Source organism: Anabrus simplex, chromosome 1 (genome assembly GCF_040414725.1).
Source record: "Anabrus simplex isolate iqAnaSimp1 chromosome 1, ASM4041472v1, whole genome shotgun sequence".
NCBI classification, from domain to species: domain Eukaryota; kingdom Metazoa; phylum Arthropoda; class Insecta; order Orthoptera; family Tettigoniidae; genus Anabrus; species Anabrus simplex.
The window spans coordinates 970,128,855-970,148,846 of record NC_090265.1 but is presented as its reverse complement, the minus strand read 5'-3'; the positions used below and the strand labels follow the sequence as shown (position 1 = coordinate 970,148,846).

General features: G+C 39.2%; 1 protein-coding gene across 6 annotated transcripts in view; it reads right to left on the bottom strand.

Annotated features, from left to right (window-relative positions):
* Positions 1–19,992, bottom strand: part of LOC136857838 (protein sel-1 homolog 1) — a 275,191-nt gene that overhangs the window by 235,074 nt on the left and 20,125 nt on the right. For 4 of the 6 annotated variants that reach the window (XR_010858566.2, XM_067136810.2, XM_067136806.2 and 1 more), the window contains exons 2-3: positions 19,517–19,580; positions 8,410–8,838 (exon numbers count right to left, since the gene is read on the bottom strand). Coding sequence is in view for 5 of the 6 variants with exons in the window: in XM_067136806.2 (XP_066992907.2) it covers positions 8,410–8,838; positions 19,517–19,580 (493 nt within the window). In the remaining variant the exon portion in view is untranslated. The remainder of the gene's footprint in view (positions 1–8,409; positions 8,839–19,516; positions 19,581–19,992) is intronic. The other 2 variants (XM_067136809.2, XM_067136811.2) reach the window with 1 other exon arrangement.

The window sequence follows — 19,992 nt, the reverse complement described above, 5'->3', positions numbered from 1 at the left end:
TCAGCACAGATGGCGTATATCACTTCCTTATCTACCTGCGTGAGGTGATCAACTCGCAAACAGTCTATCACCTGCTGTGATCGAGGCTTCTGGGTGGCCGGTTCTCCGTTTGCCACTCTACTGTTCTGCTCTACCTTTCGCACTTGTGCTAGGCAGGTTTTATCTACCTCCTGTATGTGCACTCGTGGACTGTGTAAAGTCACTGCCTTTTCAGTGGTATTCATCATGCTAACCACTGCTTCGTGGCGCTCTGATTTGGTTAGGCACCCTGCGAGGTACACCCCTGGTATCACCTCTTCCTTCTCAATAATTCCTAAAGGTAGATTTCGATCTCCTTCTATAACGACGACCTTCTGGGTCCTTGGTTCGAGACGGATCACCTTCGTCTCTCGTGCCCCCATAGGGTATTGTCGCCCTCTTATGGTGACATGACCTTCCCTATAGTCAATCACACTATCTGTCAGGAGGTCTCGCCCAACTATACCATCCTGTGTTAATTGGAAATCACTCCCTACCACATGAAATGTGTGACTTGTGTTTCCAATGGCAAAACGTACAGTACCCTGGGTGTAAATTATTCCCTTACTTACACCTGCTAATTCAATTGATTTGCTCCCATCAATCATGCATTCCTTGGGTACCGATTGCCTCTTTACTAGGCTGATATCGGACCCAGTATCTATCAAAAATCTCAACGGTCTTCCTTGGTTTGCGACCTGGATCAGCACCGTGCCTTCTACGTCAGAATTCTTGGGACCTTCTGGTCTGCGGGCCTCCGTAACTGTCCCCTTGCTACGGGCCCGTTCTAGTTTGCCGCCTGAGCCACGGAGGCTTTCGTGGCTTGCGTACTGCTGCCCTTCCTTTTGAACCAACAGTCTTGGGTTCGATGTGACCACCTATCACAATGTTCGCATTGGGCTCGGTATCTTACGGTCTTGCCCCCTATGCGATCATCCTGAGTTTGGGCTTTCATGGCTCTGTTGCCCGTGGACTTGCCTTGGGCTTTTCGACAATTTCTCTGAATGTGGCCCTGTTGGTCACACGAATAGCATCTACGGCTATCCATTCGCATCACCGGAGTGCGTGCACCTTGTGTGCGTGCACCTTGTGTGCGTGCACCTTGTGTGCGTGCACCTTGTGTGCGTGCACCTTGAGTGTGTGCACCTTGTCGACAGTTCACCTGTATGTGCCCTTTTCGGCCGCAACGATAACAAATTCTGTTTTCTTTTATCACTTGGTTTGGTTGTGTACGTACTATACGCACTGTTTCTCGTACCTCTGTTTCCTTATCCCTCTGTTTCTTTCTACAGTCACGTTCAATGTGCCCTGTCTTCCCACAATAGCGGCATTTTAATTTACTGATGGTGCCCCCTGTAGCTGTATTGGAACTAGCGGTCTGTGTAGTGTGAGCCCCCTGCGTTCCTGTGTTCTTACAGTTCCTTGCTATGTGGCCTTCCTTGCTACAATTGTAGCAGACCACCCTAACACTAGCATGTGTTGGCTTAGTATGCCACTGTGGTGCTGCACTGCGCTCCCTAGCATGTGTTGGCTTAGTATGCCACTTTGGTGCTGCACTGCGCTCCTGTTCTGGTCTGCGCTTGCTAAACCCTGAGCTACGTTTGTGTTGTAGGCCCTCTCGTGCCTTCTTTGACATTATTACGGTTTCTTCCTGTTGAGCAAGTGCAACTGCCCTCTCAAAAGTAATGCCCTTTTCTGACTGTACCCTAGCTTGTATTCGAGGGTTGGCTAACCCTTGTATGAAACTAGCTACACATATTTTTCTTGTAATTTTTTGCTGTGCATCGCGATCTTCCTCTAATTCATCCTCAAGTATTGCCTCTCTAAAAGAAGCTGACAATGTTTCTATTTTGTTGCCCAAAGTGCGACTGATTCTCGTGGGTCCTGCGCTGTTTGGAACATTTGACAAATGTACAAATCTAATGTGCCTTGCTGGCCATAATATTCTGTTAATGCCCGCTTGGCTTTCTCCCAATTATGTATATCATGTCTGTACAATAATTTATCTCGGGCTCTGCCCGTAACCTTAGTTAATATGTACTTGAAAAACAACTCTTGATCCTCATCCTTAATCATACGAACAGCAGCATCTACGTTAGCTATGAACTCATGCAATCTATCTGGTTGACTGCCATCAAACTCTCGTCCAATGAGGCGATGTCCTTCTACTACTGTAACAAAAGGCCCACTCATACTTACCGATTCCACCTCGTCCTCGAGCATCTCAGTGCCTCGGTCTGCTGGTACTGAACTATTCTGTCGTGCCATTTGAAATAAATATTCAGCTTACCTTAATCTGCAATGCTGCTTCACTGCTGGGATGGATGAGTAGTCGGCTGTAGTGCTGCGTCTCCACCGGAAGGTGTTGTCTGCCACTGGACTGCTACCCCTCTGCTGGGCTGACTTAGTAGGCTGCGGTAGTGATGCTCCTCTTCTGCGATGCGCGGCACACGAACGAAACTACGCGGTAGCGCGGTTCAGACAATCTTCTGCGAAGTCGCGATTTTCTCACACGTTATTTCGGTGAGTTGACACTGTTCGAGGATCGAACTCGGGACCCCGCACTACCTGACACCAAATTTTTATACGTGCCTGTCGTGACCTACCTGTCCTGTGAGACGATCTCGTAGGTTGGTCACCAGGCCGTTGGATGTTGAAGTATTACCTGACCTGCCGAGCGGAATGTAGGGAGGTAAATTGTAGGTATGACTCGTCCCGCAACTCCCGAAATAAAAGAAGAAGTTATTTCCCTGTCCTTTATTACTGAGGACACTAAAACTACTATGTACAGTATATTTACAAGTCTGAATGTAATGATCTGTAGAGAGAGCGAGCTTGTTCCACGCGCCTACTGTTCTACTACGCATCTATCTGAATCTTGCCCTACGGCACTTGGGCTATGCTCGAAAAGAATATCATTCTGACAAGTACGAACTACTAGCTGGAAGAAGGCCCCGCGCCATCTTGGCCAGGGGTTATATCTCCGCTCCTGAACTCAAAGTTCTATCCCTACCTCCTACCAAGGGGTTGGGTCTTACAGGCATTGCCAAACTGATCATCTTGTCACTAGCGCCATCAAGTGGCTATTCTCAATGGTTGTCACAGTAAGTGCTGCTACCTAGGCACTACTGTCTTCTGTTTTACTTTGTCCTCATCTTTCCTTGTTTCCTAAGTGCATCTGTACTGACCCTGATTGGCCTTGCATTCGGCTTTGCTCCTTTGTCGGTTATCGGCGGGCCGCCTGGCTCGCTGGCATGCTAGCTCTGTTTGTCGATACACAGTAAATACCTTGTTGTGATCAACAAGTCCCCGCTCTTGTCAACACTTGTGTAAGCGCACTTCGCAAACTCTCTCCACTACATGTAACTTCTTGAAATATTTCCCTTTTCTTACAGTAACTAAATCTGACTATAATTATTATTCAATTACCTTAATGCTGCAAAGTGTCTCATGTCAATGACTATCATTATTCTAACACTAATTAATCTCCTCTGACACCTTGAGCTCGAGACTCGGCTGCGAACCCCGGCTGCCTTCCATCTGACAGTCCGCCGGTTCGAGTCCCTGGGAGGTCGGTACACGACAATGGTGAATTTTATATGTGGGTCAATAGAGTTGAGAAATCCAAGTACTGTGGTGCTGTTAGTAACGTGGGAGTCTAAAATAACAAAGGTGTCATCTACAAAGCGTGTCCAGTGTTGAATGCCATTGATCTTGCCAATGATGTGAGAATGTTCTAAATGATCAACGTAGATGTCTGCAAGGATTCCTGAAGCTGGTGACCCCATGGGAAGACCTATCTGTTGGTAAATGACATTATTGAAAGTGAAGAAGTTGTTGTTCAAAGTAAATTCCAGAATTCAAATAAATTCATCTATTTCGCCTATACTTAAATTGCTGAATTTGAAGAGATTGTTTTTTATCAATTGTACGGTGCTGTTAACTGGAACATTAGCGTACATGTTAGTAATAGCAAAAGAATGAAGAGTGTGGTGTTTGGATAAATTAAAGTGTTTGATCTTATTGCAGAATTCTAAGGAGTTCTTTACTGATTGTTGGCTTGAAAACGATAGTGTGACGAGGAATTTGTGAATGAATCGAGATACTTCATAGGTCGGACTGTTTCTGAAATTGATAATGAGTCTTATGGGGATGTCTGTTTTATGGATCTTGGGTAGCGCTTTGGCTGTGGGAAGTTTCGGATTCATGATAATCATTTTGGATTTTTCAAGGTCATTAAACAGAAATGAAATGTTCTTGATGATGGTTTTTAGGTCTCTTTGTATTTTATTAGTTGGATCTTTTTTAGAGGTTATGAAGTTGTTGTCTGCAAAAAACGTGTGTGCTTTATTAACATAGTCACTTTTGTCCATGATTACGGTAGCATTTCCTTTGTCGGCTTTTGTTATAATTAAGTCGTTTTGGTTCACTTTTTTCTTAAGTTTGTTTACTTTAGCTACGTGCACTGTGTTGGGTTTAATGGTTTGTTGTTGATTGAGGATGGAAGATAGCTTGTGTCTGACTTCATATCGGACCTCTTCTTGTATATTTATTGGTAATTTATTAATGGCCAATTCAGATTCAGCTATGGTGGAAATTAAATTATCACGGTTAGAAGGATTACCCCAATCATGTTTAGGTCCCTTGCTCAGCACATCAAGATCATCGGCATCAAGAATGATTTTACTTAAATTTACTACAGGTTGGTGAAAATCATTAGGCCTTGTGTTATTTGAGTTGTTATGTTTGCTAAGCATTGTTTTTGTTTTTGAAAGAGCATTCCATTTCTTGTCAAGTGTGTTTTGTTTCTTTAACAAAGTGAGGTTAAGTTTGTTGGAGACGTGTAATTGAAAGGACGTGCATTCGAGGGGGCAAAGGAGAGTGGAAACTTCTAAATGAGTTTCATACAGTTTGTGGTTCAGGAGAGATTTCTTTTTATGGAGAAATTTGATTTCCTCTTTAATCCAGATTTTATCGGTTTTAAGTTGAGTCGCGCGAGTTTTTGCTGTATTTCTGTGAGTTTTCTTGGTAAACTTTAGAAAATTGGGGATTACGTCATTAATCAAGCATTTTTTCAAAAAACGTAAGTCTTGCCCTAATTTGGCGGTCCTTTATTTTGAGATTGCAATAAAGGTTAGCTTTCTTCTTTGCCTGGATGGCATTTCCATTACAAGATATTAGAATCATTCCGTATTGACGGTTTTCACTTTACAATGGCGAAAAATGAGAGTATCCTCCTATTCAATACATCATATATTCCGTCATTAGACGGAGCAAACAAATTCAGACATGTTTCGGCTCGCTTGAGCCATCTTCAGTGAAAAAAATTAGGGGGGTTGGAATAATTTACATAATATAAGTTGAAAAAATGCTAAAAAAACATAATGAAAGAGCAAATGAAAAAACAAACAAAAGAGAGCCTAGACGGAAACAAAATTAGCACAAATATACAATATTTACATCAATATGCAGAGCAAAAAACAACTTATTGCGACAAAATTCAGTGAAACAGGTGTTAATTTGAAATAATAATCGATACTAAAAACTGCGTTAACCTAAGAAACAAGGGGATGAGAAAACAAATGATGCAGATGGAAATGAATAATAGTAGCACATGGTGAGGTTGTGGACCTCATAGTTGTCATTTATTCTCACTCCATACGTATGTTGCATAGAGGTTTAGAATTGAATCCATGATTTTGACACACAATCTTATGCTTAGAAATTCTATACTACCACCTCTGTTACCCTGCTGGCCAATATTCTGATGGTGAACATATTTTCCACTAATAGGACTTGAAATGGCTAACCACACTGTCAGACATCTTATAGAAAGACGCCTCAATGATCATGGCCACCAGGTGGACATTGAAAAGGTATGAACATACAATACAAATGGGAGAAGACCAAGTTCCAAAGTATTTAATGAGAAACCAACTAGAAAGAGACCAGAAGGAAGGTCTCGAAAGAGGTAGATGGATACAGTGGAAGAGAGTATAAAGAAAAGAGGAGGAAGGACAGAAGAAACACTGGAAGCAGGATAAACAGTAGTGAAGCAACAGGTAACAATGCAGGTATTAAATTCATAACGAGACCCAGGAGAGGGCTGGAAGCAGTAACTGAAGAAGAAGAAAGACAGTGCACAGAATTTGTATTTGTATGCCTGTTTCTTCTGAAAAAAAGCTTGTGAATCCTTTACAGATTATATGACTAGGAAAACACCACAAACAAATGCTTTCTTTGAGAAATGACCTATCAATGTGAAAAGACATCATAACCCTCCTAATAATGTTGTATCCATGTCTAAATGAACTAGTTCCATTTTCTAAGTACTATTCTGTTTGACTTTCATGCAAGATATACAAGATCATTAACCAGAGTTGCAAAATCTACAAAAGTTGCTCACTCCTTTCTTGATAACACTCTTTTTGATCATGTTTTTGAGTCTTTAATGAAAGAATTCTCCACCAAAAATCTCTAGCTTCCAACCTCTTGAATTCTGGTTGATCTAGCCAAAAGGTATTATCTGCTGCTCCTCCCAACAAAAGAAGTCAATTTTAGCATCTCAAATCTAACACCATTAGAACTGAAGACTAGTATAATCCCCTTACTTGTTATTGAACTTAATAATAACCACCAATCTGTGGATAAGTTAGGAATACGCCCCCCCCCTCCCCTCCCGAGCTTCAAGTTAACTACAGTAAGTTCTGAGTTCGTTACCATAATTTTACTCAGTGGCTCCTCTTCTTTGTCAGTGAGCCAGTTCACATTATTCAATATTTATGCAGTGCCAAATGTCAATACTACAGCATTCTTGTTTTGCACAGAAAATTTTCCAAATGTTCCGTTTTTTATCTCATATAAGCCAACTGAGATTTTTGTATTCATATTCACAAAGATATACTCTTGGAAATCTACCTTTTTCTTTGCCCTCAACAATGCTTATGAAGAACCCATTCTACTTCGAGATCAAGAAAACAATCTTGTTGATATTTTTGAAAGTGCAATACATCTAGCTCATATTTGCAATATTACCTGCTAATGGATAAACCTTATCCACAGAGAACAATGGAAAGTTTATGGGTGGTGCAAAAAGCATCTGCCTCTGAATAGAATGACTTTATACCCACCCAAAGGAATGATAAAGACATGACAGAAGGACAGATGGACATAGAAAGCAGGTACAACAATCTGGAAAGAAAAAATAAAGTGGACAACTTTATGCATCAGAGGAAGAGAAAATATCAGACAATGAATTAGAAAATACAAAACAGAATGGTACTGTACAAATCAAAGGGACCGATAGAGAAACAACAGGAGGGCAGACGAGATATAGAAGGAAGATGCAACAATTGGGAAAGAAAAAGGTTAGTGGGCAATTGTGTGCAACAGAAAAAACAGCATGGATATATGCAGGAAGGTTTAAACGGTCAATGACTGAAGAGAACATTAAGATTTATTAAAAAGAAAGAAGAGTTAGTGAGAAAAAAGCCTGTCACTTTACCTAACAAGGGATTCAAAATAGGAATCCCTTTTTCTGAACAAGAAGAAGTGGATAACAAAGACTTTTGGCCAGAAGGAATAATTTTGTCATTTTGTTTCAAATAGAAACAGAAAAGCAGGTAGATTTACTTCGACAATCTCAGATTTGAATAAGAGATTGACTGCAGGTCAACCAGTGAAACCTGAAGAAATAAAGTGTCTTTTCTGGAATGTGGAAGGACTCAAAAATGTATTAAGTGTAGTGCATGAAGATATGTTTAATGTATGTGACAGAGTAATACTTACTGACACAATTCTGACTTCAGATGCGAATATGACAAACAAATATGCAATGCATAATTTAGCATCTCAAGGAGATGCAGGACGTCCTAAAGGAGGAATATCGTGCTTTATGACACCCCGATTATGCCCGTTCAAAGTCGTACATAAAACAGACAATCTCTTAGTGATTACGACACCAGTTTGTTGGATAATCAGTGTACATTTTCATTCAGAATGAAAGTCGTTTGAGCTCATTGAAGAAATTAGTACAGCTCTTGCACAGGTGGATAATGAGAAACCAATGATTTTGTGGGGGTGGGGGGTGATCTCAAATGTAGAACTGATGAGCATCACAATGAAAAAGCATCTACTGATAGCTATTGTACTGTAATAAAAATTGTAAATAAAACATGCCCACTAATGCAAGAATGGTACCATGCAACTTCAACCTCTATTTACACCACATTTTAAATTAGCACACTCGGATTCCAATACTTCTACATGAACATCGGTAAAATTGTTGTAATCACACAATTTCTGTAAACAACGTACATGTTTTTGAAGAAAATTAGAAGTTATAATGTGCACCTCACTCAATCAAAATTTCAAAAATATATATATTCTGACCTTGTTTTTCCTGTGGTGTTAATTCTGGTGGAGGCTCTGGAGTTTTCAAGGCTCCAATATCCTCAATTTTTTCACTATCATTTTCTTCTCCTTCCGTCATTAGATCAATTCCTGATCCTTCCACCTGTGCAAAAATTTTCTGAAGCCACCTTGTTTGCTCTGAGAACATTTCTGAGTCCTCATCTTCCGAATCACCCTTTGGTTTGCCCTCCCCCACATTGGATAAGTCTGGAGCTGGAACAATTCTCATCGCTTTCGATGCTAAGTCATCTACTAATGAACCAAAGTCATAAGCTTCTTCACTTTTAGCCTCACCCTCATCTTCAGTAGGTTTCTGGTCCTCTTCCTCTTTCTGCTGTTCAGGTTCTGCCCAAACTCCCACCAGCAAAAGTAAAAGGAGCAGAAACACAGTCTTGTATTTCATTCTACCTGAAATATATTTACCAATGAAATCAATGTTAAAACAAAATTCATGAGATAATGAATAGGCTATTATTTTTAAAGCTAAGTTTTGAGAACTAGTGTTTTGTTTTTCTGGGAGCCAGAGGTTCAGAGTAGGCAGTCAATTATAAATACACAAAAAATCTGCTTGCCAAGCAAAAGTAAGGATAAATCAGTTAATCACAAAACTAAATGCAGATCAATGGTGGCAGTTAAACAGAACTAAATTTTAATTTACTTAAAATATAAATACAATATGAATATAATAAGTAGAAATGGCTGAGTCAGAAAAGAGAATGTGACTGGAAGCGTTAAGAATTAATGATATATAGACAAGTTGCTTAGTTTTGTCTGTAATGTTCCTCATGCGATTTTTAATAACGCTATATTCATCACATATATAACGTCTTGAACTGGAAGCCATGTTTCATGAAACGTACAGAGAAAAGCAACAGTTAAAATTGTTTCTGTGAAGAAGTTTCCACTTGTCACTGTATCAAGCGCACGCAAGACATTACTTGGCGAGTGTTCCTGTGAGGTCAGCGAACCAAGATGATCTGAGATAAGGATTCGCACGACACTACTGGTAGAGAGAGATTGCAACAGGGAGGTGTCACAGAGGGGTAACCTGTAGATTCACCACGGTAGAATGATGGTCAGGCGGGGAGGGAAGAAATTCAACGCTGAAAACTAATTATGGTAAATGTTCATAAAAATCCAAGTACAATAGAATTTTTCAAGAAAACATGATGCAATGGAACTTTTTAATTACAGTTTTTGAAATAAGCACCGAAAAATACATAAAGTTCAGATATCACTTCCCTTTTATTTTTTTCATCGCAGGCCTGTGTAATTAACCGTTCAAGCCGGTAATAAAAGTTGGCCAAGTTTTACCCTACAGCGGTAATAAATTGAAGAAATACACAATATATCACAATTTCACGTGCTGCCACTAACATTGCTGTAACTTCTAAACAACTTGCCCGATTTTGTTCAAAATAAGTAGATACGCGGTTCAAATCATGCAGATGTTGTATCTACATACAAAAAAGTGGCATGTAAAGTAAGAAAATGCCTGATTACTTTCTTGTTGGAATAAAATTCGAATCAACAGGTGTCCATGACCACTCGGGTAAGCATTCGCTCATATCACTATCATTATGTACATAATCTTTTCGTCAGGTCTCCACGTTTCCATACTGAACTGGGAATAGTGACACTGATTCAAATTATGATCTTCACATGACCACATTGTTGGCTTCAAAACCACCTGAATTAAGCCTGTTAATTACCGCAACTAAAGAGAACAAGGTTTAGTCTTCCCACTGATAACATATGTTGCCTTATTATCTACGCACCTCAAGCTGGACTATTTTCTTGTTTATCAAGACTCAACAACTGGGATATCTTCTCAAAAATGTTATATTTTACGGTCAGATGCACCTCATCATTCCAACTGGTTACAATCTAACAGCGACTTTATAGGTGCTGTCATGTGTTTTAGATGGTCATACGGACCATACCCTCATCATTTTAATGTTACATTTAAAATTTGCCTTAGTAGGTGCATTTAAGTGTTGTATATGGATACACCTTATGTTCTACAAACCTCAAGCTGGACTATTTTCTCATATATCATACCCTAACAATTGTGTTACCTTCTTTTAACATTAATCCGTGTATTTGCTGTTATGTGTTTTATATTTTAACTAGTCATAGTTTAACATTTGTCTTGCAGGTGCTATCATGTGTTATATATTGCTATTTGATAAGTTGTATTTTGCTCAATTGATTTGTTGGCTGATGATGGTGCGCAACGGGCGTCGAAACTAGTACCAATCTTCTTTAAACGTTATGTGATATAAATTCACATCAATAAGCATTCATGGTATTGAAAAGGTGGACCTTTAACATTTTTATTTTACTGTAATCCCAGGTCAATACGAAACAAAATGAAGTTTCTAGCTTTCAATTTCATCTAACATGCGCTCGAGAGCTGCATTAGATAAATACAGACCATGCAAGGATGCTGCCATGTTGCTCACAACGCTCGACGTTGATGAAACAATGCCGCATTACGGTAGAATATACCCCCCTTCATAGAATGATGCCCTGTGCTGCAAGCCGTACTAAAAGTTCAGGATGACAACCAACAGATGGCACGCAGCTGTACATCTAAAACATTTCTAGCCTAGTCTGTCCAGGTATACGTCGAAACGCTCCTCGCTTAAGTTTTGTAGGTCCGTCCATACACGTACACGTCAAACCAGCTTGAGCTGTTAAAATTTACCCACAGACTAGGATTTAAAAAATTATGATGAATTATAAATGATTATGAATTTAAAATAATCAGTGGATCTAATTCGCAATGGCTTGTTTTCTTATGATTTTAAAGTAGATTAAAACTGAATAAGGCATTGCCTTTGAAGTGAAATATATTTCATTCAAATTAAAAGTTTAAAAAACACATTAAAAATGCACAAAAACATATTAAAACATACTCAATAGAATAAAAATGCAGTTAACAATAACATAATTTTAAATAAATAGAAAGTTCACCTTTAAACACTATAAAACAGGCCACTCACTATCCCTCATAAAACGAATGATGAGGTCTACTCACTGATGAAGTACATACATTTTATGAAGCACAGAGATATCATAATCAGGGTCAAGAGAAAGGATACAATAGCAGTAATGGGCGATTTCAGGGCAAGAACTGGAAATAGAACTGAAGGATATAGGAAGTTGATGTGTAAATGTGGGGAAGATATTTGGAAGCTAATAGAAATGGGAAGCATTTACTGGACTAGACCGTTCTAGTTTGAGATTAGCAGTTATGAATTCATTTTGCAAGCAGAAGGCCAGGTACACATTGAGACGCAGTTGGCCGGACAGCATGGCAGAACAGGTCAAGACAGTATAGGGCGGATGAAAACGTGAAGTGCGTGTGAGCGTACATTGCCACGCAATCTCTAGTCAGTTCTCGGAAGGAAAGAGTAACGGCTAGCTACACTGATGTAAATTCTGAATCAAATTCTGATGAAGAAATGGATACCATTATGCTAATGTATGTCATTTCAAAACATAAAAAGCCAACCTGGAAAAGTGGTATATGAAGAGGAAAACTTGTGGTGAATTTACCCTGAAGTCAGAATTTACTGATAAACAGTTCAGTAACTACTTTCATTTAAATAGAATCCAATTCAACAAAGTTCTGAATATTTTATGAAATTCTATTCATTCTGAAGGTTGTAATGCACAAAGACGGATTGAAACTGAAGCAAAATTAGTTGTATTCATTAGGTAAGCTCCTTTATTTATCATGTTTTATTAAATATAAATCAAAATGTGTTCACAACAGATTGTCAATGTTGATAGAATTTTAGTACACTGTGTCTTGTGGCAAGTATGTGCAAATCTAGCAGTTAAAAAAAAGAAATTCTCATTATTTTTCACAATGCTCCAAAATACATATTTCACTCATGCATTCAAACTATAAAGTTACATTAATTTTAAGTTTCTCACAGGTGACATTCTAAAGCTGTGATATAGATCCTAAGAAACTGTTTATGTTTGCAATTTTTGATCTTGGTTGACTGAGCTCATCTCTGGGGCTGTTTGAATGTGTCAGAGATGAAGTACTTGCCAATGAAACTGAGAAAGAACTGGAAGGACAATGGTGTTCATTAAATGATATAGGCTGTTCTTGAAATGAAGTACCTGGCATGTTCAACAGAGCAGCTTCAGCTTGGTCAACTGCTTCAAATATTCTTCTGACAATACGCTGAGTTGCTGGTGGTGTTTTTTGTGTTGCACGGTGCACTGAGATTTAAAACATAATAGAGTCATCTGGAGGTTTCATATCATGCAACTTTTGGTGTTTAGTTGCTCTCTCTCTCTCTCTCTCTCTCTCTCTCGCCCTGCATTCACGTTCCGTTACTGACCTGTGTAGTAAGCTGCTCATGTCAAGTTTTGCAATTTTCTTGTACGATTGTTCTAAAATCGGCTTTCTGACAGCTGATTCAGGAATATCTTTCTCAGACTCGGCACTATTTCTGGTTCTGTCTGTAACATCTTCAAGGTCAGTGTCGTCATTTTGCGTTGCATCGTCATCATCTGCAATTGCTGACCCCATAACATCAATTTCCACATGAACATTTTCACATTGGGCCTGTGACTCTACATCAGTGGTCATGCAAATTGACAACCTACTTCCTGTTAACCATATATGGCAATAAAATTTCCATCTATTTCTGGAATTTCCATTCCTTAAAGGGTTTCGGCTGCAGCTCCCATTGTACAATTTTTGCATCGCCTACAAAGTGCATCTCTGTGACAGCACCTTAATTTTGTCCAGATGGGCTTATCTTCATCACCTGAAGAGAAAACAAAGATAATTTTCAATTATTCTGATAAAGCCATGAATATTTCAACTTAGTGGTCTAGTTTTACTTTCAAATTAATCTATTATTCTTTGTTAATATTTGGTAAGTTCCAATGTAATTAGGTTGCTGGATAATATTGTATTTTGTTTCCATATATTCCTTTTATTTACAGGTTTTTGGTCTCTGGAGACAGTTACAGAAGTATTGGTTATATCACTAGAATGAGTGATCGAACTGTTTTCAAAATTGTTAAGGAAGAATGAAACGCCATATGGGACAACATGCAACCAATATATCTACATACAACAGAAACGTGGCAGCAGATTACAGTGGGATTCAAACAACGCTGTCATTTTCCACACAGCAATGGTGCACTGAATGGGAATCGTATCGTCAAAAGAACTCAGCAAAAAGTGGTTCTTCATGCTTCAATTACAAACACACTTGCTTGGTCATGCTAATGGTTGTAGTTGACTTCAACTAACACTTTATAATAATTGATGTTGGTTGAACAGAAAGATTTAGTGTTTTTTCAACTAGTTTCTTCGGGGGAAAAAACTGGATAAACAAACTTTTAAAATCCCGCTTCCAGCACTGGTGCCGAATTTTGAAGAACCATTGCTGTACGTTTTTGTTGATGATGAGGCCTTCTTATTGTCTGAAAATTTAATGAGGCCATAACCACACAAAGTGTAACCAGAAACTATGAGAATAAGATTTTCAATGACAGGCTGTCATGAGCAAGACAAACTGTTGAACGTTCTTTTAGCATACTGGCATCCAGGTTCCGTGTTTTCCAACAACCGTTGGAGACCAAAGTTGACAGCGTTGATAAAGTCATAAAGGCGGCTTCTGTGTTGCATTAATGTCTGAGATAGAACATTTTGCCTAAAAATAATGTAGATGAAGACACTGCCAAAATGCCTGCTTCCACTGGCACACAAGAGCAGAGTGCATCCAATGCTTTCATAATGAGGCAGAAGTTTACTAGTTATTTCAACATGGTAAGAAGCATGACAACGATGACAAGAAATTCCAGGTAAGTGACATTGTTCCCCTTTTTCAGCCTTATTTGCAATGTCAGAAATATATCTCGGGAAGCCGAATTATTGCCTGTTGTGCTGGCATATTCTTCATGTTGTTTTGTATTCACAGTAATGACACTGTTTTATTATATTACGATTATTTGTTTTTTAAACATGTCTTTTCTTCTAAAGTATTTTCTAAATTGCTTTTTAAATAATTTTTGAATAATTTGTTTTGATAGTACTTACCATTGTTAACACTGACGTCCTTGGCAATTTCGTTCCAAATACCTAGTTTTAATTTAGTCTTCATATAGTCCACATTACTCACATCGTATAAAACAGGGTTAAACTGTACAGCTTTAATCATTTTCTCCTCCATTACTCAACTACGTTACACGTGGGCAGGAAACTGTGTTTTGAATACTGCATGTGGTAGGCAGTATAGGTGCAGAACTGGCCAACTCTGCTCTGCCTTGCCCTGTCTCTCAACTTGCGATGATGCAATAAATTGTGTGGATTACAAAAATGTGCTCTGCACTGCTTTAGCTACTTTGCCTGCGTCCCAATGTGTGCCCGGCCTAAGGACATTCACCAATACACATAGGAGGATAGGGGTACCAGATCCATAACATACTAGATCATAAACAACTGAATTCAGGAAATCTCTTAGGAATGTGCAGGTATTCCACGGATTTTTAAATGGTACAGACCACTAGATGGCAGTGAACTATTACTAGGCCTGTGGTAGGGAAAGTGCAGTCTGTCTACGGATGAATAAGGAAGGCAAACTTGGAGGTATTAGACAAAAGTGTGAAGATATCATCAGTAAAAGGACACACAATAGATAGGCAGCAAGTTCAGAATAAAGATTACAATAACATTATTGGTTTCACGTGCCACTAACTAACTGTAGGGTTTTTGGAGACGCCAAGGTGCTGGAATTGTATGCCGCAGGAGTTCCTTTGGTGCCAGTAAACCTACCAACACGGGGCTGACATATCTGAGCACTTTCAAATACCACCAGACTGAGCCAAGGTCAGAATAAAGAAAGAGAATGAGTGGCATACAGATGCTGCAGTAGAAACAGCAAGGAAATGCCCAGGAACAACAGTGTGTAAAGATAGGAAAAAGCAAACATTTTGGTGGAATAATGAAGTGAGGACAGCTCGTAAACGTAAAAGGAAGGTGTATCAGAAATAGCACCAAATAAAGAGTGATAAAGACAGGAAATTGTATGCAGATGAAAGAAACAGAGCAAAAACAAAATAATCAAGGAGAGTGTTCAAAAGGTGCTATTTCCACTTCCAAAAAATAAATCAGTATTTTGTCCACACGCATTACACTAGTTAAATATTATTGATTGCACTGAGCAATCCAGAGCAGAAAGATCTAATTCTTAAAAGTTGTACGAAAACCAATCCTGGGTATATTCCATGTGCCTTTTATTTTACACTTCTTGCGCTTTTCCCACACTTTTCTTAAGGTGGAAATAGCATCTTGTTGAATACAATTTTGGTAATAAACTAAAAAGGCTTGGTCAAGTGACAGGGAACAGTAATAGAGAATCTTAGTAATGGAGGGAAAAAGGAAACTAATAATGTTTTGGATAAATCAGTTGAACACATATTATAGATTCCAAACAATCACTGGACAGATAGAATATTTTGAAAATCTCCTCAATGTAAAAGGAAACCTGTTTGTTGAAGTCACAAACAACTGAGTTTGTGAGGAAGAGAACAATGATGGCAGTGAAATTACACTCAAGAATGTGGAAAGTATGGTAAATAAACTACACTGCCATAAAGCAGCAAGAATAGGTGTAATTAGACCTGAAATGGTGAAGTATAGTGGGAAGGCTGGGGGGAAAAAAAAAGGGCTTCATAGAATAATAAGATTAGTATGGAATCAACTATTTATGATGCTTATCTTCTGATTGGATGAAAGCAGTAATTACACCTATGTGTAAACAAGGGAACAGGAAGTATCAGAACAACCAACAACCATCAAGGTATTTTGTTGATCAGTATACCAGGCAAGGTATTCGATGGTATTTCGGAACAAGGGTGCAATCAATGGCTGAGGGCAAGTTGGATGTAAACCAGTGTGGTTTCAAACCAGGATCAGATTTTCAGTATGCACCAGGTCACTTCAAAATGCTACAAGAGTAATAGAATGTTATGTTTATGTTTTGTAGATCTAGAGAAGCCAATAACAGAGTACCGATGTAAAGAGGGATTATGGAATTAAGGGTAGATTATTAAAAACAATCAAAGGCATTTATTTTGACAATTTGGCTACAGTGAGAATTGATGGTAGAATGAGTTTGTCATCATCATCATCAAACCCCTCCAGCATGCAGAGTCTTTGCCATCGCTGTCTGTCCAGAAATAACTTCTCTCTCACCACTGACTCCCACTCCACATCCTCTCTCAGCTGGTGTAGCCATCTTTTCCTACATCTTCCCACTAGCCTTCCTCCTTCAACACTTCTTTCTAGGCATGCACGTGGTTTTCATACTTCTGAGGTATTTGAATATCCGTTATTGGTTCAAAATTGTAGACTGTGATATTTCACCCTTGTTGTTCATAGTTTACATGATTCATTCACTGAAAGATATAAAACAGCAGGGAAGAATCCACTTCAGTGGAAATGTAGTAAACAGTTTCGCCTAGCTAGCAACTAGCTGAAAACCTGCAATCTAATATCTTGGAACTTGAATCAGTGTGATATGAATATTGAATATGAATATTAGCATCTACAAGACTAAAGTGATATCAGTAGGAAAGGGAACTAAGAGGATTGAATGATAGATCGGGAATGCAATAGTGGAACAATTGAATTATTTCAAGTATTTAGGATGTATATTCTCTCAGGATGACAGCATAGTAAGCGAAACAACTAAGGTGCAGCAAACCTATTGCAGTGTGCTCACAGTTGCGATCAGTTGTATTCTGTAAGAAATGAGTCAGTTCCCAGAGAACTACCTCTACACGGGTCTGTTTTCAGACAGACTTTGCTGTAGAGGAGTGAAAGCTGGGTGAATTCAAGATATCTTGGTCATAACTTAGAAGTAACAGACATGAAAGTAGCAAGAATGATAGCCAATATGAACACGTAAGAACAACAGCAGGAGAGAACTCGGAATTAGGAGAATACCAAGTTAGGGATGAACTCGACTGATGAAACTGTATGCATAAACCGGCTTTGGTGGTAGGTTCATGTGAGAAGCATGAAGAAGGATGGCATACCTAGAAGAATAATAGACTTAGGCATGGAGGTTAAGAGAATTAAAGAGAGACAAAGGTTAGACTCAGTTTTTAATGATTTATGATGATGATGATGATGATGATGATGCTTGTTGTTTAGAGGGGCCTAACATCAAGGTCATCGGCCCCTAATGGTACGAAATGAAATAACAAAGAGTTCAAACTCATCCACTGACCAAAATAAAATTTAAAATGTCATTAAGAATGAATGGATGGAACATGAACACAACAAAAAACATTGGATCAGACTCAAAAAAAGACCAAGGGACCATCTATAAAGCACAATGATGCTTGATGTCTAAACGGGTTCAAAATCCACGTCTAAGGCCCCACAGAATGGTACATGTCGCGAGTAAAGTAGAACTATGATATTTGTCATGTTGGGGTACTAATCAAAAGCAGCGAAGACTCGCGGTGTTCCACACAAGATGGTATTACTCACAGGTATTGCACTTCGTACAGGGAACGCAGACCTATGGTGTTTCTCACACAATGGCGCCACTCATAGCCAACGCAAACCGATAAGGTTCCTCACCTAGGTGTACTAACTACAGGGACTCGCACTATCCCGTGGTGTTCCTCACATAGTGGGTACTAATCATAGGCAACGCAGACCCACGGTGCCGCTCATATAGCGGTACAACTCACAGGCTACGCCCAGACCCACGGTGTTGCTCACATGGATACGACGCACGGGTACTGGAAACCCCCAGGCCAGCCTCTTTACTGCTACTAATCACAAACTTATGTCGTACCTAATTTAGTGGTACTACTCGCAAGTACAGGCAACCCATGGTGTTCCCCGCATGATGGTACGAATCAAAAGTAGTTTCATGGTTCCAATTCAATCATACCTTGGTCGCCCCTTTTAGTCGCCTCTCACGACAGGCAGGGGATACCATGGGTGTATTATTCGTCTGCGTCCTCCACCCACAGGGGGTAAAGAGAGAGAAAAAAGAAGAAAGAAGTGATCCGTCACTTCGAAAAATGAAGTAACGGACGAAGAAAGGCAAGGGCCACAAAAGGCATGAAAATGAAAGACGCCCTAGGCCTCGAATGCTCTAATACCGTCGGGGTCGGAAAAGAACAAGAGTTGACCAAGGGCGGTCGGATAGGATAGACGAAAGCGAGGAGCCTGGCACAAGTAAGTGGAAGCAATGCCAAGACTCAGCTAAGAGCCCCGTGGTCGCCAATCCACACTCCCAAGTTGAGAGCCCCTTGGGCCCCTTTTAGTCGCCTATTACGAGAGGCAAGGGATACCACGGATGTATTTTACATGTGCGTCCCCCACCCGCAGGGGGTAGTGTATTTGGTCCGCGAGAGGTATTTTATTTCCCTCAAGTCCGCCAGCAAGCCGGTTAGGATCACCCTATCCGCCACCTGGGACGCGCTACGTGGGAATATCACCTCTCCCCCTGCTACGGCAGCGTAGTAGGTTCGTGGTTTAATGATTTAAAGATAAGAGGAATGGGACGAAACAAGGCCAGAGAGTGAGATATAAATACAGGACTGTGGAGGCATTTTGCCTGAAGGCTGAATGCTAAAAGGCACAACAGTCTGTAATGAAGATGTATGTATGTATGTATGTATGTATGTAATCTTACACCTTTTCAAGTTCTGTCACAGCATTACAGTGAATTTTATTAATTAACATCTGAACACCTACTGTACATACAGTTGGGATCTGAATCAAATATGAAGATGAGCAATCTGAAGACATAGTTTTTTAATATTTTTGTATGTTTTTTAATTACATGTACATGCTGTGGTGAGTAATGGTCAATAATTCAAGAAATTTTTGTAAAGCAGATATGTACAGTAAGAAGATAGAAGTGAAAAACAATTCCTTATAATAAATCTTACAGTTCCTAGTGTTCTTCAAAAGTTTGTATACTTTTCTTACTGAACTGTTAGTTTCCTCAACTGAGCAGCAATAATCCTAGCATTACAAAATGTATAAATCCAAATATTTCAATAGTTATACCTGGAATATGCATGTTCAATTCAAAACCTGTCAGTCCATCTGTCGTCCCAACTGTTTTGTTCACCTGAAAGATTAAAAAAAGAAAAAACTGTCTACAAACAAAAATCTCTTATACAAAAAGTTACCCATAGAAAACTAGTAATTTCCAATTAAGCAAAGAAGGTTTATATAAAATTTAGGTTTTTATATATTTTACTAAGTTTGAAATGTAAGTACAAAGATTTATATGCAAGCCTTGTTTACAGTTTATAGTGGTAAAGAAAGACGTAACTTTCAGATATTGTCATTTCTGCCACTGATTAAGGGAAGGGAAGATGGAAGAGAGACATTAGGAGTAGTTGATTGTACAAAGGGTCTCCCCATTACATGTGGAGAAATAAGGAAGGAAATAAAGCAAATAAAGAATGGCAAGGCAAAGCTATTGGTCTTGAAGGTGAAATTCTTAAACTACTCAATGGAAATCCATGTGGACGCTT